The 27,882-nt window shown below is 44.7% G+C and overlaps 1 protein-coding gene across 5 annotated transcripts; it reads right to left on the reverse strand.

Moving 5' to 3' along the window:
* Positions 1-1,448: 1,448 nt before the first annotated feature.
* On the reverse strand, positions 1,449-27,489 carry fam131bb (family with sequence similarity 131 member Bb). Of its 5 annotated transcripts, none has more exons than XM_062399995.1 (9): positions 27,393-27,478; positions 11,953-11,990; positions 9,611-9,646; positions 9,094-9,196; positions 7,226-7,447; positions 6,895-7,035; positions 5,220-5,545; positions 4,166-4,432; positions 1,449-2,899 (listed from the first exon to the last, which is right to left on the reverse strand). In XM_062399995.1, the coding sequence occupies exons 4-9, from the start codon at positions 9,188-9,190 to the stop codon at positions 2,687-2,689; spliced, it is 1,266 nt and encodes a 421-aa protein (XP_062255979.1). In that variant the 5' UTR covers positions 9,191-9,196; positions 9,611-9,646; positions 11,953-11,990; positions 27,393-27,478; the 3' UTR covers positions 1,449-2,686. The 5 variants fall into 5 exon arrangements, with proteins under 5 accessions (XP_062255979.1, XP_062255977.1, XP_062255980.1 ...); XM_062399993.1 differs by lacking the exon at positions 27,393-27,478 and adding an exon at positions 21,041-21,211; XM_062399997.1 differs by lacking the exons at positions 1,449-2,899; positions 27,393-27,478 and adding exons at positions 2,963-3,327; positions 21,041-21,211.
* Between the last annotated feature and the right edge of the window lie 393 nt (positions 27,490-27,882).

Genomic DNA, 27,882 nt, shown 5'->3' on the forward strand with positions numbered 1-27,882 from the left:
TTTTGAGCCCTCGTAATTTATTTTTTTATCTAAACCAGGATTCGTGATGTGAAATAAAATGATGATTTATTATCATTGAGAGCTGCCAAACAATCCGTCTCTAACCAAGGCATCTTCTTTTCTTTCTTTTTTTTGTGTCAAGTGCTCAAAACTACATCACCAGCATACGACTTTACAACCATGACACTTATTCTAACTTACACTGGAGGGGATTTCAGCAAGTTAGTAGAAAAATAAACATTAGCCCCCCCCCCCCCTTACATTGCATAAAGAAGCAATCAATAAAGAAGTTCATTCAAGTCAATAAACCTTTTTTTTTTTTCTCATCTTCAAAGTTTCTCACACAATCGTCAAGTGAGAGGAGAAGGTGCTTTCCGCCCCCCCGACAGGGAAAAAAACCCAGATGAAACCAGTGGTCGTGTGTTGTTGTAAAGTTCGTCAGTGAGACATGCACAGAAAAGTCCACTCTGTTCTCTGTCTCTGTTGAACTCCGGCTCCTCGCTAGAAAACAGCCATTCTTCCTCTGGCGAAAAAAACAGAAAATAAACGAAAAAACAGAAAAACAAACAAAAAAACAAAAAAACGTTCTTCCTCAAACATCATGAAATCACCAGCACACTCCAGGCAGCTGCTTCACAGTAATCACGATGTGCAGGAAGACACCGATCTGTTCGGCTCTGTAGTGTTCAGCCCAGCGCCTTCTCTTCTATTCCCTGATTGGCAGACTGAGCGGCACACGGGGGCCCCCATTTCCCCCCCATGACCTCAGAACTCCCCCCACCCCCTAGTCAAAACACTTTCGAGTGTTTGAGTGATCGCTCTATTTACAACACAAACATTCCTACGTTTCCTTGAAAAATAAAATTAGACTATCGAGTGGGACTGGGAGGTGTAAAAAAATAAAGAAATCATACTGTAGTAGAACAGTTGTGACTGTGAGCGAGAGGCGACTTTTATATATTTACTCAGACTATTTACATCTATACGACAGAGCCGACACTGGTCTGTTGGGAAGCCAGTGTTGTGTCTGCCTATTGCTGGTTACAATTTAGATATTCGTGTGAGTGTGTGTCGGTGTCACAGGCGACGTTTGGAGACAATGTTCAGACGATGGGGATGAAAAGAAAAAAGCTGAGATTAAAAGTCAGGGTTAGTAAAGTAGTGGATGTGGTGAACATTAGGTTGAGTCACCAGGAGTTTAATGCAAGTCTATGTAATGTCCCCAAAAAGTAACCTGTGACAATGCACGCACATGTGTGTTTGTGTGTGTGTGTGTAAGTGCGTTGGAGTGTGTAGTAGTGGTCTAGGGGCACCAGCAGTGAATCCATCTCTGAAACATATTCAAACGACTCCCTCTCCTCTTAGGGAAGCGTTTGATTCTCTCTCCACAGCGAGGAGACAACAGACCTCGACTCTCATGTGTGTACTGCCATCTGTCTCCTAGTACATAAAAAAAACCCCAGTGGCTATCATTTTCAATTTAGCGCAACTACCGGACGTCTGTGGAAAAGAAAGCAGCTGAGGATCTGGGTTGTTAAGTGGCTCGGTTTTGGTTGTTGGTGGTGCCGAAAAGCTTTCAGAGTGGGAACTGGGTTAACGGCAACAGTCCAAAGGCAACCTCTGATCTGTTGGATTGCATCAGTGCAAAAAAGAGATTTCGCTTATGCAGCTCTGTCTTTTTTTTTTTATTTCTCCGCTCGCGCCCACCGCAGGTCCACTGTGGCCCCACCTGGGATACTACGGTTCAGTGCAAAGTCTATACAGTGCTGTATAGGACAGGTACTCCATAGGATTCTGAAGAAACATGCATACAAAGAGACAGAGTAGGAAGCACACTATCTTACAGTACAATCCTTTTCTGTGCAGTGTTCAGTGTGTGCAGTCAGCAGGACAGGCCTGTCCCTGGGTTGTGCCTCAGGCAGCCCGGTGCCACAACATCATAGGAGAATTTATTCTGGAGGGTTAAACTGCATTTCACTGAAATGCTGACACGTACTGAGTCAAATTTAGTTAGAAGTGAAATCGATGTGAAAAACTACACTGTGTGTGTCGGATGCAACAGGGAAACTGATTTGGTTAAACACTGTCTAATACTGTATGTTGAGTCACAGCTGTAAACAGAGTAGTTCTCCCGTAGGACAACTATTATATCTTAATGCGCTTATACATAGCTTTTTCTTATGGTCTTTTTTTTTCTTCATTACAAAATTATTCTTATTATTATAATGTTTTATTATGGTAGATTTTTCATTATCATTATAAGATGATGACAGGGTCAAGTTGCTTGTCTTCATAAAAAGCATGCATGTTTCCGTCCCCCCCCCCTCTTCATCTCAGCGTGGTTTTCATTTCCCTGATGGAAATGTCTCTGTCAGTTGGTGCTCCTCCTGCTCCTCCTCCTCCTCCTGCTCCTCCTCCTCCTCCACCTCCTCCTCTTCATGTACCTTCGGGATGTAAGGCTTACAAAGAAATAGGTGTCCTGTGTTGCATCAGCTCATGTCTCACTACGAGTCCACTTCCACAACTGTCTCTCACCGTTTTTTCCGAGAGTTCATCTTGCAACCAAAAAGTTGTGTTGGTGATACCTGAAAAGGAACAGATTAATAGATATAGGTTGTATTATGACGCTCATTCCTCGCTGACTCCCGGTCAGTTTGTAATAAGGAGTCTCTTGACAGCCGGGAACTCAGTTGGTTGCCATGGAAGCGGCCAGCCCCTCCTCCTCCTTTTTCCCCTCCAGCGTCTGAATGAGGCCTGAGGTGACATCGGAGGCCTTCCGCTCTGTGATTGGCTCTGCTGGCGGTTGCCCCGGACTACTGCCTCCGGAGGCATCCCCTTGTTGCGTGGGCGGAGTCAATGTGGCCGACTCAGGCTCCAAGAACAGTGTCACCTCCTCCTCCTGGTCAGGACAGACACACACAGCAGGTTGAGTTTCACCACAGCTTTCAGCTTGAATGACCATGTGAGTATAAGAAGTGAGTGTAACTACAAGTCTTAACTAGTGAACAATAACACCAATGTGTTAATGACCAGGTAGAAGAAATTAAGCTTCTCAGAGTGAATCTTCACATTGGACATTACATTAATGTGCGTTTGCATCTTTTATTTACTTTGTTGCAGTAATTCAATCCTTTGTATGGTGATGCAGGCTTCAGTCGGGACAGTTTCTCGTTTTGTGATATATATGGAAAAACATTTAGCTGTACAGCTTGTACCTCCCTTTTCTTATAAATCTACTGTTTCCAAGGTCAAGGTTGAACTTAGATGTTGAGTTTCTCTCTTGTTGTGTTCAGGACTCTTCAATATCCAAGATTTCTGAGTCAGCAGCTGAAACGTTAAAACATTCATGTGCTATCAATTTGGGAAATCAAATGAATCAACAGGGAGGGGACAGATAAAACTAGTAGAGATTTGTGCTTTAAAGGGGGACTACAGTGAGTAACTGTTGCATTTACATGTAGTTAAACGATTTCACAATCAAGCAGCAGATGTCAAAATATGATGAATTCAAACTTCGAAATCTTTACAATTCCCATAATGCAACTCATAAGCATTTTTTATTACATCTCCTGTGCATCCAAGTGGTATTTGTTTGAAACCCAGCAACTCCACTTATTAAACCGTCATTCAGTGAGAATGAATCTCAAGGTTAACCCAAGGTTTGTACATTTATCCTCAGAGCCACAAAAGATATTACACAACTGTTTTCACAGGCTTGGAATCTGGTGGAATCATTTCTTTAAAAAGCAAAGCTAATTATTCACTAAAAGTCGATATCTTTCAACAGCTACAACAAACACTCACTTACAGTAATGATTTATGTGGTATTTCCTTAGAATAATTGATTAATTATTCATCTAAAGTCATCTTTTGTAGAGCCAGCTGCTCAAGTCCCAACAATTTACAACGATCAAGAAGAACCTGCAGATCCTCACATTGAAGGAGGGAGATGGCATCAACTGAAACCAACCCATGTCCAGAGGATTAAACATCAATGACTCAACTCATAGAATAATTAGGAAAATAAAAGTATGATGAAGGAAAATGATTTGTGGTTAATAATACAAAGCTGTCAGTATGTTTCTCTACAGTGCTTGCTTAGCACTTGTACAGTTCAAACATAAATCCCTGAAGATTATGTTATGGAACTCCACGTCCACCTCACCTTGATGTCCTCCTCCTCCTCCTGCTGTTCCAGCAGCGGAGAGTGTTCTGTTCCCACCATTTCGTCTCCAGAGGGGACACAGAGGCTCGGCTCCACCACCGCCGCCACGCCCATGTAGCCGCCGGCCTCCGTCTGATAGGCCTCCATCTGCCCTGTGTTCCACAGATCGACCAGCGGAGGGTGAACGGTATGGACCAGACTGTGGATGGTGCTGTTGGGCGTCACTTGCAATGAGTGGTTGGCGCTGTGCAGCCGGTGCTCCAGAGACTAGAGGCACACAGGGAGGGGAGAGAGCGATCAGAGGGAGAAGATAGAGCTGTGATCTGCTGCTTGTTTGTCCAAATCAAGTCTTCAGTATCACACTGTCATGTCCGAGACGGCACAATGTGGAGCTTTTGTCAAATCACACAAGGCTTGGTGTTGGCAGTTGAGAAAAAAACTCGAGGAAAACCCATTAATGTTGAAGCATTTACTAACTCGAGGGATCAGTATTTCTCTCTTTGAGCACGGGAGCAGTTAAGCAGCTCCTCTTGATTTACAGAACAGAAGAGATCAAGGCTCATCATTTTAATTTAGGTGCATTTTAGAACAGTGACTAAAGGACCTACTCCGAGACAGCGAGTGGGGTTTAATTAAGTGGAACATTAACATTAAAGCCCACTTTCCCCTTTAATTAGTACCTAATAGTAGAACTTTTCACATTTCTTTAGGTGAACTGCATATTTCACACGGTTTGTCAGAAGCGGAGGGTGACTAAGTTTATCTTGTTGATTTGAAATGAACAGACATCTGACATCTGAGGACACAGAGGAGCAGGTGAAAGTGTGAATAGATATGTTTTTACTGGACAGACGGAGACAATATCTTGATAAAATCTGTCTCCGCTCTGAACATTTGAAATCCTCTGCCACTGAAACCGTCTCAAATGTTTACTCCTTATTTGAGCAAACAGTAAATGTGCTCACACACTAACTCTCGACTACTTCTACAGCAGCATCTCACTGCGGCTGAACCCACTCGCTCAGTCGTAGAACTGGGGCTCTGAGTCGATCACCTGTTGTTGCTGATACTGGAGGAGCTGCTGCTGCTGGTAGTGCTGGATCTGTTGGATCTGCTGCAGCTGCTGGAGCTGATTCTGCTGCTGGAGGGTGAACTGCTGCTGCTGCTGCGGCTGCTGCTGCTGCTGCGACAGGAAGTGATTGGCAGGCTGCCCGTCGTACCCCTCGGTCCCCATGACGTAGGAGCTGGTGGGGGCAGACGTCACGACAGAGGGGTCGGTGTTGATTGGCTCCCAGGCGTCGGAGGAGGAGAGGCAGTAGTGGCCCTGGGAGACGTACGTGTGAGGCCACACCTCCGCTGACGAGTGATGCATTATCTGATCTGGAAGTAAATGAAAAATGCGGTGGATGCTGTGTTACTCTTGCTCTACTTTCATCAAGAGCCATTAATTGTTCCTTGGGAAATTGGTGGAACCGTCAAAAAGTGAATCAATCTGTCCAGCAGTATTTGTGTAATTCTGATAACTAAAAGACAAACAATGAAAACATAACCTATTTGTTGTATAGCCTTGTATTTGGATGTGGTTATCATACGGTTGAGGAGATTTTAAGCAGGCCGACTAATTATTACATAATGCAAGGACTGGAATCCAGATCAAAAACAAAATCTCAACTCTGGCTGAATAAGTGCTATGACAGAAACTTTCTAACAACCTCACACTGTTTATTTATCACTCGCATCAAACTGCACGATGCTTTGATTTTGTGCCGTTTATCTTTCTCACAAGAGAAGAGTATAAATTGGGCTAGTGAGTAAACCCGGCGACACGCCCTCACCCTGTGCTAAAGGATTATTTGCTAAGAAATTATGAGATAATTTGATGCAAATGCATTAATGAAGCGTCTTACCCTTAAGGAAGTTTATCTTAACACCAACTAAGAACTCATTATTATCGTCTGCACCCGCGGTTTCAGGATATGAAAAAAGGTTTTCATTCAGACAACATCTGTGGACTAAAAACGTCCACATTAACTGTGCTTTCCTCTGAATAGATGCATTCAGAGGGTTGACCTTCCCACAGCCCAACTATCCAGAAATGAGGCCAAACTATCTAAGATAGGAACGCTGCAATCCACCATCTTGTGTTTGTGCAGCCAGAGTCTGCACAAGAGCGATAGGGGGATTGAACCGTGGTAAAGAGGTCCTGCTGTCACACGCCCTTGACCAATCGCAAGTTAGTCTCAGCTGTCAATCATGATGTTTCAACCCATTTTTCTAGCATCAAATAACTGACTAAACTTACCAGAAAAAAAATAATGCTTGAACAATCATCAGGTAGATAAGAACTTGCTAAGATGACAAACCAGTTTGAGAAACATTTATATGATGATATTTTGACTTTTTAGTTTGTTCAACATCCCATCTGCTAACATTGATGAGCATATATGAGCCTCTTGGCTTAAATTTTTATATACAGTCTATGAGTAAAATTTTGAATGTAATACTTAATTTATAGTGGAACATATACAAAGTCATATTGCTACAATTATTAGAGTAAATGATATTAAGAATCCGTACATCACTGCTGAATATATTTCTTTATAGCATGTTGTCAATTTATTCAAAAATATCTTATTACCAGATCATTACCAGTTTGTAATGATGACAAGATTTTGCAACACAAGCCACTAGTTGCAGCCATGTTTGTGTTCCTGTTTGTGTTCCTCTACCTCGACTGGTGATGCTGTCCTGGTTGACCTCGCTCAGGTGAGCCACGCTGCCCTGGTTTGATCCCGACCGCGGACTCTCTCCATCCATCGAGGACCAGGCCATAAGTGTTGCCTGTGAGATGGCAAACTGCTGCAGGATACCTGAGGTGAGGATTCAGAGGACAGGTCAGGATCATCGTGAGAACCTGCATCATGTTTAATTGGCCTAAAAACTGGCATAAATCCCACACAGTGAGGCGATGAGCACATCATTCTGCTGATGTCAGTGAACAGGCTCTGTGGAGGGCCTGACCTCGTGTCTCCCTGTGTTTTCTCGAGTGTGTTTACGAACCCGCAGCGAAGCGGGCCTCCTTCTCCCCATCGCTGAGGTCACTGTACGCGTCGTTCTCCAGCCGCCGCTCCTTCTCCCGCTCCTGGGTGGTGATCCGGGCCGCGGGGATGCCCCCTGGGCCCACCGTCGACATGCCCCAGTTCTGCCACTCGATCATGTGGGCGACGCGACCCTGAGCCATGCCCGTGGGCTTCGTCACTCTTTCCTTCATGGTGCGACTCACTGTAATGGGAAAGACAATGGGAGAATGGAATGTGCGGCAATGGGAGGGATTTGAGAAGAGGAAGGGAAAGAGGGTGATACAAGTGGGATTAGCAGAGATGGTGAAGAGATTGGAGAGAAGGTGGCGTGGATAGATAATGGACAGAGAAAGAAAGATTGGAAAGAATAAACATATACATGTTATTATCTAAAGTATATTACTCCTTGGTCATGGGGGCCGTGATGGTAAATGATCACTGGAAAATGCAGCAGGGTTGGAGTGATAAACTGGTTTGGCAGTTGGTTGATATAACAGGAAGTCAGTGTTGACCTCCTGATGCAGGTCATTTCATTGCATTGTTATTGTATTAATAATAATTGCCATAGTGCTTGACCTCAACTGGGTCAGATTACATTTGCACAATTGGTGAATATTATTATAATTATTAGATTATGTTGTATGACTGCTACTATGTGACTCTCCCATTTTGTAATTTTGGTTTTGATATTAAGAATACAATTCTTGATAGAGAGCTAGAGAGATTTTTTTCTTTAATATATTGAATAATGACATGACTGTATTTGTTTTTAATCCTTATCAGTCGAATCCTGCTATTTAAAGGCCTGAGGTTTAACTATGATCTTCGTGCACATGGATAATGAGAATCACTTAATGACGACAGTTGTGGGGATGACATCCATGTGCTTGATGTGACTAAGCTGTCACCTGTTCACACAACATGGGGGGGGGGGGGGGTGAGGAATAGATGTGTCTAGTCTGACAAAGGTGTATGATGGGAGGGAGCGAGTTAATTGGGGTGAGGTGGCTGTGTGGCATGAGTAATGAGAGGTTGCCTTGTTGACATGATAGCTTTCACGTCTCCGCTAAACTGCACTGGATAAGCAAAGGAAGAAAAAAACAGCTTTTTCTCCTCATTGGCTTTGTGTGAACTTGACCTGTGAAATCACTGCAGAATGAACCTCTCTATAAAGAAAACACTGATTGCCTGCTGCCAAGCAAATACAGGCTGATGCCTGCGTAATGGCTGTGTTCCATTTCTCATGTGACCAACATACGATGTCACATCCTTTAAATCCCTGGTTGTTTGATTGTCTCCGATGGCGGCGCATGGAGATGAGATTTATGAATAAATTACATGAATAAATTATAGGACAAATCCATTGCCCACCACACAGTACAGCAGATGCACTTCGTTGCACTGTGCCGTAAAACAAACCTGTCACTGCACTCAAATAAACTGCACTGCACAAAACGTCTGGATTCAACCAAAGACACTGCACTAAATGAAACACTCCACTACACTGTACTCAACTCTGTTAATCACAAAAACATCAATGCTTATTCTTGTTCAGGACACCACAACTTCACAACCACATAAAAAACTACACTTCCCACTCACCACTCACCTTTTCTCAGAGCAACAAGCGGTGCGATGATGCGCTGTGTGTGTGTGCGTGTGTTGAGCATGTTTGTCGGAGTGAATTCTGTCCGCCAATGACTCACGAGGAGCCATTGACGAGTGTTATCGCGGTGTGAAGGGGGAGTGATACAGGGGAACCCGTTGTGGGTACCATGCTGACTCCGGCTCCCACTGAGGAGGGAGCCAACATGGGGTCGATTTACCAGATACAGAACAGACACACACCTGACACACCTGACAGAGAAGACTTAGCCAGTGCCCCAATGCCGTAGGCATTTGAGTTCCTCTTGAGCCTCGGGAGGATTGACGTGGTGTCTTCCATAGACAGCTAGAGGGAGAGAAGAGAAAGGAATGGAGGAGGAGGGGGAAACAGTGTGGAGAAAAGGATAGTATGGCAGGTGCGACAGGGCACACAAAGACGTTGAGACAGTGTGTGTTAGAGAGGGGTGAGTGGAGAGGAGAAGTGATGGAGAGGTGGAGTTAATACAAAAGATCAAATCTGCATTACCCAGATCCTGATTCCAAGTCACAGTGAAGGCTACATTTTAAATTCTGCACCATTAAGTGATTCAGATTGTGCTCACTACCGTGCACCACTACCATCACAACGGATAGAGATCGAGCGTAAAGCCAAGGTGGAGGGAGGTCATGAGGGGGAGAGAGCTGATTGCTAAAGTGAAATCCAAACAAACGGAGAGAGAAAGAAAAGTAGTAGATGAAGGAATGGTGTCACAACACTTACATTGATTCCTTCCCATGAAAATTCTGAACGTCCATGCTGAGGAAGAGAAAGAGGAGGACAGAGGGATGGGGGAAAGAGTAAGAGTGACAGGACAGAGAACATGGACGTGCATGTTAGGGGCACATGGAAGAGGATAAAAGAGAGGTGAGACAGACGGGGGGGGCACGTTGAATATGCAGAGAAAAATAAAAAACAATAAAGGTAAAGGAGAGGAAAAAAAGAAAAGACAAACACAAAGGATTTTCCACGAACGAGGAAAAGCAAGAGTCGAGGACCAGAATGACAGGGAGAAGGGAGGGGATTAAATCAGTTTATATTTGCTTATTTATGTAGAGCAGAGTGAATATTCCACAGATGAATGAGTCTTCACTCTGGTTACATGTGCAACCAAAAACACTGAAAGCCTGCGTGTGTGTGTGTGTGTGTGTGAGAGCGTGTGCGATAGAAAGAGAGAGAGAGATTTCATACAGTATCTGATGCTGCAGACAGACAGGGGACTGAGGCTAATAGATGGGAGCGGGGGGGGGGATGTGTGTGGAGGCAGATGCTGGGGGACGGAGCAGATAAGCAGCAGCCTCTGCCACACCACTTCTCTCTATCAGCTGGACTGACACTAACGGGAGCGGGGACATCGGTGGGTTAGTGGCTGTGCTGACGTGTCTTCACCTTCCTGCTGATGTGGTCAGACAGTGGAGGCTCGAAAAAATGAGAAATTATTAAATAAACATTACAGGAAAAATAACACCGGCCCGCAACATATATTTCTCTTAAATTAGTTCAGAATTTGCTACGATGTCACCCATGTCTCCCTTTTTATATATATTTGGATCCCTGCAATTTAGTGGAACAAATGCTCAGTTCCTTTACTCACAGTTAAACACATGCTTTTCAGACTTTATGCTAAGCTAAGCTAACCAGCTGCAGACATGAGAGTGGTATTGATCTTCTCATCAACTCTGCAAGTAAGTAAATACGAGCGTTTCCTAAAACTATTTCCTAATACTTATTAGGAATTTGTAAAAACCAATGGACAGATTGCCCTAAAACTAGCTGGACGGGTGAGTGGGCATCTTTAGGGGACAGATATTTATGAGTTTCATAATGGGAGTGTTGGGCCTTGGAGTAGGTATGCACTCTTCTGCTGTATTGTTATCGATGCCTTAAAGTGTGGAGAACATTTTATCATTGCAGCTGTCTGTCAGAGAGCTAGATTTACCTGCTGTGGAGTTTAATGTAAAACGAAAGATGTTTCTATGCTGAATTATTTGTTTAAGTAAATGTGGTGAACAAAGTATAATATTTCTCTCTGAATTACAGTAGAGCCGTTCAAAAGGGAAATCAGATACATTACTCCCACTTGAAATTCAAAACTGTGCATCAATCCACTGCTTGTCAACACACTGCAAAATGGGGAGATGGTAATTTAATGCTGAATGACCTAATGAGGGGGAGAGACTAGCAGGGCAGTGTTCACAATCTCCATCAGCCTCATGCAGCGTATATCCAGATTACTCATGTTAATCAATATCAGCCTCTTCCTGTTCTTTTCTTCACTCCTACTTTTTTTTAATTCTATTCTTTGCTCCCGCCTCCTCCCTCTCTACGTTAATCTCCCTCGCTTTCTCTCTCCCACGGGGGCGTGACGAGGAATTCAACACACTTGAATGGTGGAGCAGGGACCCTTCAAGCAGCTTTCTTATGTTCCTGTCTGTGTGTTTGTTTCTATTTTATTTCTATTTTTCCTCTCTCTCTCCATAGGACTGAAGGTCATTCTGGGGGATGATGCATAAATAAATGATGGCATCTGTCAAAAGTGCATTTAGTGGGAAAGACGTCTTCCAAACATTTTAGTCCAAAATGGTTTCCTCTCCTGTGTCCTGTCTTAGAGGGATCTGGTAGAGGAGGGGGGGAGGAGGAGATCTTAATGGTGTGAGACGTTGGAGAAAGGGAGGGAGGGATGCCTCTGCTGTTTTGCCTCGAACCAGCACTGAGCAGTGACTCTGCCAGATGGACATCGAGCAACAGATGTGAAAGCCACAGCGATGAGCCAGCGACACCACCTACGCCACCCATCATAGACGGGGTTAGTGTAGTGGAAGTTGAGCGACTGACACGGAAATTACCTCTTCTGCTTCACTACTCTACCAGTACGAGCAGCACCTTGAGTTCCAGAGAGCTAGTGGGGTTTCGCTGCTTCTAAAAGCAGCAGCTCACCATGAAGCTGCTCTGTGATACTGGTTTTTAACCAGCCGCCATGTTGGTTCCTCTGGTGGAGTGGCAAGAGTCCACCGTCACAGGAAGTCAACAAGCGTGGCGAGCCAGATGGGTCGATGAAGACTTACCTGCTCCCCATCCTTCTGGACCGGCACGGCATCTCCCGCTGAGAGCAGGGGGGAGGAAGGGAGGAAGGGAGGGACGCGGACAAACAGAGAGAGAGAGAAGAAATGTCAGTTTAACTTTGTGATTAACTTTGATATAAAAAAATCGGGAATCAAAACAAACAAGGAACCTATAGTTTACACTGATCCAGAAATTCATGAGGGAACTAGTTTCTCTCTTGTTGAGCATTAACTTTACTTACTTAGTGAATTTGGTTTCATCATGAAATCTATAGTGGGTCTCAAACATATTAAAATACATTTGAGGTTCTCCTACACTAGCATTTAAAATAAAAAATAAAAAACTGATTCATTCAACTTCAGAGAGAGAGGGGGAGATTACTTTCCAACAAAGTACTTGACATTTATAAGCTGCTGTTTTAAGGAAAAGAGCATTTCCTGAACAGAGTGGCCCTGTGTAGCAGGAGATGCCACAGAAAGACACAAATAACTTTGAATATATCAAGTCTGGGTTAAAATTATATTTTGTAAGGTTGGACCTTCTATATACATAGCAGAGGTCAAAGGTTAAAAGAACAAACAGGTAAAAGCACACTGACACCCGGACCATTTCTATTAGAACGTTTCCATTCAAGGCTTTTCCCCACCATCACGACCAAACTCCAAAGCATCTCACATATGAGTTCACACAGAGTCTAACTGCTAATTTCCTCCTTTTCTTCTTATTAAACCTCCTCTACACATGCACAATGCATATGAATAATAAACCAAGTAGCCGATCATACACAAAGGCATCCCCCCCAATCATGTGAAATACACGCTCCTTGTTGGATAAATGAACGTTATTATCCCTCCTCCTCCCTGGCTGTCCAAATCCTAATTAAAACACTGGTTTAATTAGATCGACTGTACTGGTAATGGAGGTTAAACACAGCTTCAGTCTCTAGGTGCTTGCTCTCTGTATCGGAGGGTCTGTGCTCCTAGTGTGCAAGTCTCTGAGGGGCTTGCTCCTGTGTCAGCACCGTGTGCCTGTGCATGTGTGTGTGTGTTTGTGTTGCAGAGCCAATCATGCTTCTTTTTCAACAGTGCATTTGGCAATCAGCAGCGATTCCTCTGGAGCTCCGAGGAACAAGGAGTTGTTGGCACTCCGGACGTCCAGTGATGCCTCTGACCCACTGACCCAGTGATTCAGAAACATCAGCTTGACTCCGTCTCTGCTGGGCTCTCAGATATTACCCTTACCACTGAACTCCATCCAGACGCATCAGATCACAGCAAGGGCAGGAGACAAGGGACAGTCCTCATTCCAGAAATTGACCCTTTGTGCGGGGACGTGGGTGCAAACTACAGATCGAGGCAATCTTGCTTTATTTGTCCAGTTGCTACAGTTTCCTAATGCCTTTTGTGCCGAGTGTTTTATTTCCTGTTTAGTTTGACCCAGTTTCACTCAACCCACTTTTGGCAGTCCTTCTGTAGTTAGCTTCCCCGTGTATTTCACTGACATCACCACAGAAAGTACATGAAGTTACTGAATGTATAAATAGCTGCTTGGTTGTACACTGCGGGGGATAATCTGCCTTAAAGGGACACTCCACTGACTTTATGTGTCAAAGTCCATTTTGTAGTCACGGGAGAGATATATATGCAGAATGAAAAAAAAACAGATGCATAATGTCCTCTGTAGCCCTGCTGAGACTTTAACCTGGTAATGTAGGACAAAACTTGTCCCAGGAAATGGGGGAATGGAGTTTGAAGACGTTTATTTAAATGGTAAATGGCTTTGTATTTATATAGGGCTTTTCTAGTCTTGATGACCACTCAAAGCGCTTCACAGTATAGTTCTACATTCACCCATTCACACACACATTCATACAGTGCATCTATTCGCAGCACTTTGTTATTCTATGGGGGGCCATTCGGGGTTCAGCCTCTTGCCCAAGGACACTTCGGCATGCAGATAAGTCAGACTGGGGATCGAACTGCCGACCTTCACGTTGGAGGACGACCACTCTACCCCTCAGCCACAGCAGCCTATTTACAAGACAAGTTTACACAAACTGCTGGAGATGTTTTTGTACTTGGCTCTGAAAGTTGGTGTAGCATTATATTTTTCTTCTGAGAGCTTTAAACATGTTTTGGGGCACTAACAGTGTAGCTATTGACTTTATCCCTACTCAACTGCAAATACACTCTTTTCAAACTGAACCAGACTTTCCGCAAAAAGAAAATAGTCTGGATGTCCTCTGCCGTCGAAGCACGGACACCACTCTGCATCAGGGTCTGTCACTTCTGCTCTGGGATGGAAGCATTTCTATTCAAGCACCACTTTCACTGTTGGAAATGAACTCTGTGCGAACTCAGCAGGATTAGTCAGGCGTGTTTGATTTTTGGCACCGTGGCGTGCGGTTGTGAGATGGTTACTTATTGGCCGATGTCATTTACTAAGAGAGACGTATCATTTTCTGCCGGGGCGGGAGTGAGAGCGTCCCAGATTTCGATCTCATCTGGGCTGAAGAAAAAAATTATAATCTGCCCTGCAAACACAAACTATACATGAACGCATATATGCAACACCCACATACATCATGGGCCTGCAGCCAGTTTCAACATAATGCGCAGCGACACACACCATGCCACTCGCTCTCTTCCTCTGTTTCTCAGTACCCCCCCCCCCCCCTCCCATTCCTCTGCCTCATTTGGCCAATTAGTAGATTAGCAGTCACTTTCCCCCCCAACATGAATCATAATATGGCTCAAGAGTCGTCTGGACTGCAGCTGTACCAACTACCACTTGGACGCCCTCCAGGCTTAACACGGCAATGCACCAGAGGCTTTAACAACAGTGTGTACCTTTGTAGCTGTGTGAACAGTATCTACTACAGTGACCCTCGTATGAGACTCCGTGCTGTAGCAGTGAGCCACGAGGGGGATGCATCGTGCTGTGTTTAGTCAGAATATCACGATAGATGATGGGTCAGCTGTCATTATCTCAGGGGTTTCGGACGTGTTGGCACACTCAGTATTTTGGCACTCAGGTGGGTGAGGCTCTTGAGCAGGAGCACTCTGAGCGAATGCGTAATTCTGCTCCCGAGTAGGCAGGCAGGCAGGCAGGCAGGCATCCCTCCTTGAGGAAACAGCAACAACAGAGCACATGACCTGAGCTCCGAGCCAGCTTTTCCTCCTCTGGCGCTCTGCCTCCTCCCTCGCACACACACAGGGGAACCGCGCTGGATACCACCCTGCGGTCATGGGGGAGACAGGCTTAGCTCAGCCGAGGAGAAGGAGCGAGGAGGGTGGGAGGGTGGGCGGGGAGATGGAGGAGGAAGAAGAAGAGGACGCAGCGCGGCCATGCGTGACGAACCGCCACAAGATCTGCAGCGGCTGCACTGTCAAGTCCAGCTCTGACTGGAGCGGCCTGACGGCTCCCGCTGAAGTGGGAAGCGCTTGAGCGTCATCTGTCTTTTCTTTTTTTCTTTTTTTCCTCTCCCATGGCCCTGCAGCAGAGTAACGGCGAGGAACCAGGAGTCTCTGTGCTTGTTTACTGTGACAGCTGCAGTGAGGCTGGTTGCCTCGATGGGGCACCGGTTTGGATGGCAGGCCTCTTGCAGCGATACGAGCAGATGCTGGGTGCCTGAGCTCCAGAGTTCAGCAAGAACACAGCTGAGAACCTAAGCCCTGGATGGTTGGGACGGGAAATGGAGTTAAGCATGTCTCGGGGTGTAATAAACCCACATGCAGGGGTTCTGATATACATTCACTGAGACACTCGTGCTCGACATTCCCAATCTACATGCCCCTTTCATTGGCAGGCCTGACACGTCTCATTAATCTGTCTATGGGCATGACTGTGGCTGTCACCCGGAGCAGGTCTTAAAGTAAATAAACCCCTACAGCACGTCCCACAGGCTGCTACATCTCAGCATCATAGACCTGAGCGGCCCCACAAACATCCTAATGGCCTGCTAAATATATAATGAATAATTGGACCCGCAAATGGAAAATGGCAGATCGCTTGTTATCCTTCCATTCTGCGAAGATGAGGTGGAGAAGACCAGCGGCGGCGGAGGAAATCAAGCAGCTAAGTGTGCAGCAGATAGCACTTTGTGTGCAGCAAATCTTTATTTTCTCGCTCTTTAATAGTCAAAGAGGCTTCCTGTCTTTGAGCACATGGCCTTTTCTCTCTATCAGCGCAGTGGTTAGTAGCTGCAGATAACACCGGGACAATCGGCGCTGGTCACACACCGATGCTGAGCACAGCCACAAACGCCCATCAATTCTCACACTAACACAGACACACACACAGACACACAAAGATCAAATTGTAGAGATGAAGTTCTCTCTTTCACAGCTTTATGTTTTAATTTCATAACTCACTCTGTGGCTGAGTCACACTGTTTACAGCAATGACTGCCATCATGTGCCCACACACGGGCCTCTTATGATCTGCCACACACTCGTGCAGGCTGAAAATGACAAGCACAAGGACATGCACACATACACAACCATAAACCTTTTAATCAGCTCCCTGCCTATAATGATCCAAGCTTTTACCTGGCATCCAGGACCAGGCGAACCATAACAGCACCCATTAGAGAATATGACTCACTCGAACACATAAATCTGTAGGTACGGACCCGATGCTACGCAGTAGGTGCAACACAGGAGTCCTTGGGAGGATGTGCACACATGGCCTAACACACCCACACAGGTAAAGGTCAGCAGGTCATGCAACGTCTGTGAGGCACTACATCACTGAGTCATTCACCTTGAATGTGTTCGTGTGCACAAGGCTTCTCCAACCTGGACAGAAGCCAATCAATCAGCCTCCACCTCAGTCTGCCACATTAGCCAGTTTACAGGCAGACGTCAAACTGGCAAACCCCAGAGATGGTATCCGTCGATGACTGAATGTGTGCAGGCGCATGGTGCAGCGGGGGTGTTAGTGTTTTTTTTTGTATTTCTATTTAATGGCAGGGAATCCCTCTGTAATGCAGTAGTGGAAACAAAGCTGTTAGGCAACAGTGGTGTATACACGACGGCATATTCACACACACATTGGCCTTTGCACATACATTAAATATAGCAGCGAGCGTGATAATGCGTGAGGCAAACTGGAGGTCACTCACAGGAGGATGCATTAACAAATATGTACACGTGTGACATTAAAGGCACACGTACATGAACACAGCTATAATGGGTCAGTAATGGATCAAATTACAACCAATAGAGTACCAAAACGGTGCTGCCAATCGAAATACATATATTTATTTCAGTATTTTGTTCTCCAGTCCTCCCTAATGAAACCATGTTGGAAATCACTAGATCCAGATTTTTATTTGGATCTGCACCAAATTACAAACATAAATCCCAGTTCCCTAAACATAATAAAAAATATAACTCATCAAGATCCATTACTTATCCTTTGTGAAGTCAACAAAAATCTTGGAAAACACTTGCAATGTTAAAGAAAGTGGAAAATGAAATCCTGGATCCATCCCCTGATCCGTATCTGCACCAAGACCCAATGACGTCTTCCTTGAATCATATCCCATCCCCTACACCAAGTCTCAAGCAAATCAGTTTGGTGGTTGTTCTGTAAACCTGCTAAGAAACAATAAGGTCTCCGTTTTTATTGACTAATGCTGCTTATTGATCAAATGAATTGTGTTTCAGCAGCAGCATCTGACCAAAGCTAACTTAGATGAGTTCAAAGTGTGAGGAGGTTTATTTTCAAGCTACCTAAACAGTTGACTTGTCATAATCTCCCAGAGTCATATCAAGAACTTAATTCCTGCATCTATATCCACATTTGATATCCACTCACAGCTACGGTGCAGGTTGGTAAATGGATAAAGAAAAAATGCTCTTGGTGCAAAGCTTTCAGCACATTTATGGCTAAAAGCTTAAAGCAACATCTAGAAAATCTGATCAATATCGTCGCTGTCGGAATCTGCTCGAGACGAAGCAAGTGTAAATTATGTGCAACCCACACCGTGATGCACAAAGCAAAAAAAATATTGTCTGTCATTATTGTGTGCACCTCCCATCGACTGCAGCTCAAGGCCTTCGCTCTCTGAGAGGGTGATGGATGCAGACATCTCATCTCCTGTGCATCAATCAATGTCTATCTCCGCCTCACAATGGGAGTGAGGGGCTAAACCAAATGTTGGGGGGGGGGGTCAATGTTTTTCTTAGTCTGTCAGTTTAAAACATAGTCAAACATAAACATAGACAACCACTGACAGAACAGAATGAGGAGTTAATTTTCAGTTAAGTCTTGGTAGATTTGATATTTCTTGGCAAAACAACAGTATCACACTGGAATAATGCACTGAAGTGAACTATAACCTCAACCCTGGTAATCAACTCTCTATTTCCAACTGGCCCATTACAATAACATATTTTTTGTCCAGGACCTTTAGGTGTTAAGGGCTTTATGTTTAAATCCATCTAAACCAGCAGACGTCTAACAAGTGAGAACCTGAATGTCGCTCAGTAGAGCACATACCACCACCAAGGCCCAACTGCTCCCTTATGAAATCAGATTTAAATACACTAGATCTGGATTTATACTTGGCTCTGCACCAAATTGTAAACATCAGTCCGCTAAACCGGGGATTTCATCAAGATACTTGAGCTATTACCTCCAACAAAGAGATCATGTTTTCAACTGTATTAGTTTGTTCCTGTTTTTATGTTTGTTAGTTAGCAGGATTACATAAAAACCACTGGACGGATTACCAGGAGATTCTTCCCTGGCTCAAAAAGGTTCATGGTATTCAGTTCAGCAGTTTTTATATAATCTTGGGAACTAACAAACAAACAAACAAACAAACGCATCTCCTTGGCAGAGGTCTCAATGATACGAATCATGGGTGATGAATTGTCCTTACAGGGGATAATAAAGCTTTATTTTTTATGATTAGTACTAAAAAATCTGCAACAGTTTTGTCACTGGGGGTTTGTCCAAATGACCTGGGATAGTTAAGGGAACAGAAAGGATAATAAAAGTTGATATAAATATCACAACTACAAGAAAGATGCTACTATACTTCTTCAGAGTCATATCACCTATTACATATAAAACAAAGCAGAGTTTCCTCCCATGTGCTACAGACCTATCACAGATTGATAACATCCGATTCTGCAAATGGATATCAGCGCCTGGCCCACGGAGCACCCTCCCAGATATGATGGAGCTGGAGGAGATCCTGTTACCAGAGGGCAGACACGTGCATCCGGGGCTACACTCCAGTCCTGCCGCCTGCCGCTCCTCCTGTTGATCTCTGCTTGGCACTGTGGCCTGCAGTTGAGACGGCAGATCAATAGCACAAACGAAAGCCATTCTCACCCAGGATAAACACAACCACGCCTCTACACGAGCAGGACTGCCACAACTTCCCTTCTCTCAGCTGCTGCGTGTTAAACACGTTCATGTTGGATAATGATGCACACTGCTTAGAATAGCATTTGCAATAAAGACGTACAATCTTTACTACACGGGGCACTGCAAACGGGACTCCCGTTATTTGAGCAGCCTCATTGGATTGGTAAGCTCCTGTGATCACTTGTATGAAAACGAGTATCGGCATCCATGTGGCTCCGGAGCAGATTTATGTGGCACCTTTCCACAGCCGTGTGTCTGCTTCAATCCCATTATTTCCAGCAGCTGGAGTTGCCGGGCACGTCGCCGCTGCTGTCTTGACCTCGGTGTTGACAGATGGATCCGGGGCCTCCTGTTCCTGCACTGCAACGAGCCCGAGCTGCTTCTTTGCTGTGTTCCCTTCGCACCTGCCTGCCTTCCTAACTGTGTCGCGTGGTTCTCTCTCCTCCTGCACTTCCACATTCCGGGTATTTTTAAAAAATCCTCTTCATCAAGAATTTACATCGAGGGGACTCGCAGAAGCAGGACTGGAGATCCGGTCTGTGGCCTGGTTTTGGCGGCAACGACCCCTGTAGAGGTTATGTTTTCTTCCGGGTGTCGCTCAGAACGTGTTCACACTGACGCCATGAAATATGTTTAAGTAGCCGATGTGCTAAGTGGCTCATTAATATTTAACACCAGTGGACGTCTGTGTGTATTTTTACCTTCAGCGTGCTTCAAGCTACATGGGAGGAAGACGTGCGGGACCTGGATCTGCACTGGAACCTATTTCGCTCCTATTCGTGCAAACGATTGATTGATTGATTAGCTCAAATGACTAACAACACGCCCCCTCCCCACCCACACCCCCCCCACCCCCCCTTAACAGCTGTTTCCCTAACATGTCATGTAAGGGTTTATCCAGGAGCGTCCTCACCTGCAAACTCCCATCCAACCCACACACCCTCGCTCGCACGTACTCGCCCCTCCCTCTGCCCTCTCTCCGTCGCCGTCCGTCCGTCTCCCCTCCTCCCCCCCTCCCTCCCTCCCCTCCTCCCTGCCTGCCTGCATCAAAATTCTTGCTCGGCTGCTTGTTTCTTTATCCCCCCCCCCCAATCCCCATCCCTCTTAGTCATGCAAATAATAAACTGTGAAACCGCCCCTGACAATGGCATTACTCCCTTCTTCTTTTCCTCTCTTTCTCCAACCATATAAATAAGCACTATCACAGCATTCCCATCTCCCGCCTCTCTCCCCCTCTCTCCCTCTGTCATCCTTCTCTACCTCCTACTCACACACACATATATACATACAGGCAAACAGCATCATCAATCAAGGGATGGGAGGGGGGGAGGCGGGGAGGTAGCCACACACGCAGCCACACACTCAGTAGCACATTTCAACATATATCGCCTCTGACATCTTCGCCTGTGCACTGCATATGCAGTCTGTGTTAACACACATTCACAGCTTGCTCCTACACTGCAATGAGGGAGACGCAAACAGCTCACACACACAAACACACACACACACACACACACACACGCTCACACACACAAACACACACACGCTGACACAACCCCATATACAAAGCGTGTCCCAGTGTCTACAACAGACCCTCGCTCTTGCAGGACCCTCATCCTCCTCCTCCCCATCCTCCTCCTCCTCTCAGCCCACCCCCACCCACCCCTCTCTAGCCCACAACGAGCGAAGGGAAGAGGAGCTTACTCAGTCTCCTGGAGCCGATGCATCCCATGGTGTATTCACAAAGGCCCTGGATACAAGCGTGGAAGTGTTACCCAGACACCGTGCATTCTCCCTCTTCCTCCTGCGACTCTCTCCTTCTCTCTAGCTTCTTTTTCTTGCTCTCCGGTGCTCTCTCTTTTCCTCTCTCCCTCCTGCGCTTGCTCGATTCCCTCTCTCTCTCTCTGCCTCTCTCTCTCCACCTCCCTCACTCCCTCCCTCCCTCCCTCCCTCCCTCCCTCCCTTCCATCGCTCTCTCTCTCCCTCCCCGGTGCAGTGTCTTAGAAGCGATCCGGTTAGTAAGTCAGTATGCCTGGGGGGGAAAGATTAGGATTAAATAAAGATGTGAGGCATTACTAACCATCAGATAAATATTATCCACAGATGTGTCATATGTGTCTTTTTTTTAATATTTTGTATCAATATCTCAAATATCAAGCCTGTGATTTTAGATGTATTCATTTTGCAGAAAACCAGCTCATGTATTTAAACAATCTGAGTTGCTGAGACTGACAAAGATATAGTTATAGATATAGATATATGTCATTTGTAAACATGAATAAAACAACAAACATGCAATGATCTAATGAGAGGTTAAAACAACAATTAGATTGACTGAGTGTGAGTGTGTGTGTGTGTGTGTGTGTGTGTATCGGGTTGCCACTATAGCAGATCAATAGCCCAGTGCGGAGAGTGCCGGGCTGCCGTTGTTGTAGATATCTCTGCACTGCTGTAATATTGTAGAGCTAAAATGGGGGATTCTCTCTCTGTCTCCCTCTCCTGTGTGCGCTCAGCCTAACAATACACTGCAGCGGTTTCCTCGCGCCTCTCCTCTCTCCATCTCCCCCTCAATCACCCGCCACCTCCTTCTCCCCCCCCCCTTCATCCCTTCCTTCCTCCCTCTCTCCCACTGATGGCCCTGAAGAAAGTCACCAAAACTTTACAATCCAGACCCCCAAAAAAAACTAAACAGGCGATGACATGCCCATTGTCTTCTGTACCCACCTCCCTTCCCTTATCTTTAACTCCCTCAGCTAACTATCTAATTTGACTTGCATTGATAACTCCAACGCCACCACACTCAAACCCTCCACCTTCTCCATCACTTATAGATCTCTTCTTTTTTGTTCTTTTCATTCTGCCTTCTTTATGCCTACCCCTCCTTGGCAGACCACTGGCCCTCTCCTTGGTTGATTCCACATTGTGATTGTGTGCTGTTTCGAGAAGTGTTCGCCCTGCAAATGATGCTAAGTCTGGACGGTGAGAGAGTGCTGTATGTGTGGGGGGCGGGAGGGAGAGAGAGAGAGAGAGGGGGGGGGAGAGAGAGAGAGAGAGAGAGAGAGAGAGAGAGTGTAGGAGGGACATGTGTGGTCATTCATGTTTTGGTTCAGTTTACACACATTGAGGAGAGAAGAAAGAGAGAAATCAAGCAGGACAGATGGAGGGACCGTAAGAAAAAACTAAAAGATATATTGGCAGATGGGGGGAAGGTTTGGAAGGAAAGCAAAGAACAGTTGAGTCATGTGTGGGGAGATGTGTGGGGATGAATCAGCGTGAAAAATAAAAAAATCTGCACTACAGAGTGGACAGAGGGATAAGACGGAGAATCGTCTGCAATAAAAATTTGGAAAAGATGCAAAATAAGAGAAATAGGATGAGTGTCACACCAAAGAGTGTGATACGTGTGTAGCAATAAAGGTGTTAGAGGCATTCGTGAAATATTTGTTTAAATCATTTTATGACACACTTGATTTTTTAAGAATAGGCAGTTACACATATGCATTGCAGCATTCTATCCACTATCCATCCATCCATCCATCAGGTCAATGTGTTACCTCTGCTTGTTAGCTTTAGTTCTTTGAAGCTATAGTCATCCACTGTGCTCGTACTCCAATCCACGTTTCTTTCCTAGATTACTGAATTTATTTTGTTTTCGGTTATTTTGTACATCCAGAAGAACGTTTCAGTAAGGATTCTAAAACAAAGTGCCTGGACTGCTGAGGTTGTTCTTGATTGCGTGTCAACTACATGAAAAGGACGGAGCCACGCTAACAGAAGGGTTAACAGTGTATGTGTGATTTGCCAGACATAACAAATCGTACATAATCCAGCCAATCCCTGCATTGTGGGTTTATATATAGATGTATGTGAGCTCTCTCTGGTGGCTATAGGCTGCTGAAGGGGTCAGCCTCACTCACCCTGAGCCTGGGCTCTATAAAATACACTAAGTAAACTGAGTCTATTGTCTTTCTCTCTTGTTTCCCTCTCTGGTGCTCTATTCACTCCACATATTGCCGTCACTTGGTGTCAGGCTCAGATTGGATGTCTTTATCAGGCTTCTGTCAACCTTTCTTTACACAGCTTCGTTGTAAATCATGCTTTTTTTCTATTGCAGAAATCCTCAGTTTATCTTTGTGCACCTGTGTCGCTTTACCTCGCCATTATAATTCATGTTTGGCTCTCCTTTTCTTCTGGAGTCAGCAGAGGTGGGACATATTTAACCCACAGCACAAACTAGGTCAGATTTCAGAGACGCAAAACACATTCGCTGGAGCCGCGTCTAGTCGAATGACAGAGATTTAACATGACAACACAATGAAAATCACTTGGTTTCGGACTGTTGGTCGTACTAAAAGACATTTTTATGAAGTCACCTTCAGCTGTGGAAGTTGTGACAGGCTCTTTTAATTTTTCAGCTGTTTTATGATGTTTTGTAGGACAAATTATCCATTTATTAATTGAGCTTATGATCCAGATTTATCAATAATGACAATAATACTTACCAGCAGTCACACACTTCATGTATATCGATACACCTGTGACAACATGATGATCTATGATAAGGCCCATCGGTGAGAGACAAGGTCAAACACAGAGGGAAGAAATTCTTGACACTAATCTCACTCGTGATACATGGGCCATTCATAGAGATGAGCACCTCTCACCATCTTGGTCCACACCTCTTAACTTAACCCTCACACACGCGTGTACCAAGACCCGCAAACCGCTTTGCAACACATTTCACAGACAACTTCCATTTTGTTCCTGTCAACGCATCTCTTGTTTTCTTATCTGGGGTGATGATGTTGCGCTGAATTTAAATGCAACCTCGCCTGATTAATATTATCTTGTGGGCTCACACACACATATACACACACATCTCATTCGGGTAATCAGTGACTTTCATGTATCTGTCTTTATCTGTCTATCAGCTCATGGTTGTTATGTAGGATGCACCTCAAGGATAATGAATAACAGCTCTAATACTGTCTCTATAAATGAGTTCTGCACTGATGAATAGAAATATCTGTTTCCAAAGTCACTCAAAAAGTTTTTAAAGCGTTTTTTGTATAAAAAAGAAGCTCAGACACAAGAATAGACCATTTACAAACAAACTCTAACGCATTTACTTCTGTTTGTCTGTTAGTTAGCAGGATTACGCAAGAACCACAGGAAGGACTACCACGGAACTCGGTGGAAGGATGTGTTGTGGGTTAAGAAAGAAGCCGTAAATGTCGGTGTGAATCCGGATCAGGAGGACGACGCAGGAGGTTTTTGTTCACTCTCTCTGACGTTGCAAGTTGGGCATTTCATCAACTTTTTATTTGATTCCTCAGGGAACATTTCATGATTCTTGATGAAAAACTATTCGGGTAATGATATTTTTGAGTGTTACTATTTTTACTATAGTGCAATTTGGTGGGTGTATATATTCAGATGTTGCACATTTAAATGTGGTTTCATAAAGAGACTGTTGGGCCTTGTAGGAGGAATGAGCTCTACTGTTGTTTCTATATACTGTAGCTTTGTTTTTATTCTCAGCTCTTCTAAATGTAACTGCAGCTGGTCTGTGTTACTATTATGAGGTAATTAGAACCACATTACAAATCTGCCCTCTAGGAGCCACCGAGCTAGTTGAGGGGGAGCACGGCGTGTGTATCTTGAGGAGTAAAAAAAGGGGGGGGGGGATATATGTGACAGCCAGCATGCATTGTGTTTCACATGTGAAGAAGAGAGGAAATATGTACTGTTGGTGAGGAGGGAGGACTGGGTGGAGGCAGGAGAAGATGAGCGAGAGAGTAAGATGAAGGGGGCAAAGCCAGACGGGAGGGAATTACTGATAGTGAGGGGTTTGTTTTGAAGATGGAGAGGGCGTAGGAGGTGGGTGGGTACAAGCGAGAGATATAAATGCTGTTCGTAAAAGAGGCAGTCTTTGATAAGGTGATCTCTAGTGGTCATGCGTGCGTGATTAGGGCTTATTTAAACCAGTGTGAGATGGAGTTCATGGGTATTATTAGTTGATGCTGTTGGCTGATTTCTAGATGGAAATCCTCAGTTAGATATATTTTTTGGGGTGCGTTGTATACGTGTGTGTTGGTGGTCTGGAGCCTCTGCACTCATGATGTCAGAGCACTTACACATGGCCAAGATAAAACTTGCGTAAGAGGAGTTCCCAGCTCTCCTCTATTATTTACAATTCTCTTTCCCTCTCTCCTGCAATTAGCCTACATTCTTCTTCTCTCCAGCCCATCGCGTCTAGACCACCACCAGTGACACGCCGTTTGTCCTCAGTGATGCTTCTGTGTTCAGCTTGTTCCTCATGTGTCTGTTCTCCTCAACAAGCCCATCAGTGTTTTTTTTATATAGTCCTGTCAGTATTAACAAGTTTTCACTCTACAGGCCCTCTTGTTTTTTTCATCACATCTCAAGCTGAAGTGGATTTGCTTGCTGTCTGAGTTTCTGGGGGATTCTTCCTCCCTGAAGGCTTTTTAGTTTTGGTTTGTGTGGCACAGTCATGTGTGTGTGAGTCTGACATCTGCTGGGGGAACTGAATTAGTGCAGTCTAACCATGACATTGAAAGGAAGCCAGTTTTGGCAGTGGAAACATTTTTCCTCTGACTGACTTATTTTGTTGATTTAAACTGATTTTATCAACTGATATTTGCTCAGTCAGAGATATATCAGTGTGTAAGCAAATTAAATCCGTTATAAGAAATAGTGCACAGGGTAATTTTGAAATGCTGAAAATTCTAATTTAATCTCAGTCAAAGAAAAAAAGTCTACAACCAAAATTATCTACAACCCAATGTCCATTTGTATTCCAATAACCTGCAGGTGACAGGTTTAGAGAAACAATAAAACACAACTCCAACATACCAACCTACAGTTTATCATATAAATCAGAGGTTCTCCATTTTTTCTCAGCCGAGGACCCCCTACAAAATAAAAAATGTTCCCAGGACCCCCTCATATATGCCCCTTGGAACAATTTAACAAAGCCTATTTTTTCTTTACACTTCTACACAGTCCAGTTATATCGATATATCGATATTGAAATTGCTATACCTTAACTCTTTATAGTCAGTATCACAGTATCAGCATCAGCTCTAGCCACAGGTATGCAGCTCTCCGTCTAAACCAGCTATGCTTGAAATGTTTTCTTAAACCTGTTCACAGCTTTTTGTTCTTGCACCTTCATCACAGGCTGCACTTCATGTTTACACGATGAGGGAGAGGGCTTGGTGCGCGACCTGGGCAGGTCACCGGTCTATCTCAAGGCCGACATACAGAGACAAACAACCCTTCATGCTCCCATCCACACCTACGGGCAAATCAGAGTCAAATTGGTAACACATGTACTATTCCAAGAACGTCATCATAAACAACTTTGTTTAATGTGTTGAGTCTTTTCTCTTGTTTTGGGAGCCTGTGAGGGAAATGTTAAATCTGAAAGCTAAGATAATAACATATTCACAGAAATAGGTTTGTGCATGCATATCAAGAGAGTGGGTTGTGTGTAAAACATGTTTTAATTCCTAACTGCTCAGATGGAGCACAGATAATATACTTTGCTTGCGTGTGAGCGACTTAAAACATGAAATTATGTTCAAATGGATTCTCCCTCTCCCTTTGTGACGTGTCCAGAGAGAGAGAGAGAGGGGGAAAATAGCAAGAGGGACTGTACCACTGAAAGAATTGAAAATGATCCAAGATGAGGACATTAACTCTGAGCACTGAGGTATCATGTGCAGGTACTGACTCACACGAGCAGCGGGAGGTGGAAAGGGAGGAGCGGAAAGAAAGATGGGGAAGGGAAATAAAAGTGCTGCGTATGAAGGGCACATTGGGAAATGGAGCGATTGGGGGAGAAAAGTGGTGGAAAAATGCAGCATGAGAGAGAAAGAGAGAAAGAGAGAGAGGGGGAGAAAAATATGGCGCTTTAGATAGGGAGGGGGAGAGGAACTGTTCATTCCAAGGTTTGGCTGCATTCCAGGCTGTCTGGCTCTGATTCTGACAGCCTTCTGCTTCTTTTTTTTTGTTTGTTTTTTGGTCTTACCTCCAGACTGAGTGGACCCCGGAGCGGCCTTCTCCTTAACTGATCCAAACTTCCCTAACTTCAGACATCAAGGTACCAGCCTGTGTTTGCAGCTGGCTGAAAAAGGGGAAAGAAGAATGTTACACATATGTCACTTCAGCTTTCTTAATCCCCTCACTGGTCAAACAGAATGTATAATCTCATGGATCAGCTGGAATCTAGTATGACAAACAAACATGGACCTCCTCTCACATGAGAGGCTGTGTCAGCCGCAGCCAGACTGCCCCCTCAGAGTTGATGTGGAAAACTCTGAGTGGTAACTCGACACATTTTTTTCATGCCAGTGGAAGTTGGGAGAGACTGGAAACATTCCTTGTTGGACAATGGGATATCAAAGACCCCAATGACCACTCCCTGTAGTTCACGGACATGAATCAGGGAACAACAGGTTACACAACTACTAATGTGGAGGTTTGACTGAAACAGAACTCACTCAAGAGGAGGGGGACGG

Source organism: Platichthys flesus, chromosome 11, assembly GCF_949316205.1.
Source record: "Platichthys flesus chromosome 11, fPlaFle2.1, whole genome shotgun sequence".
NCBI lineage: Eukaryota > Metazoa > Chordata > Actinopteri > Pleuronectiformes > Pleuronectidae > Platichthys > Platichthys flesus.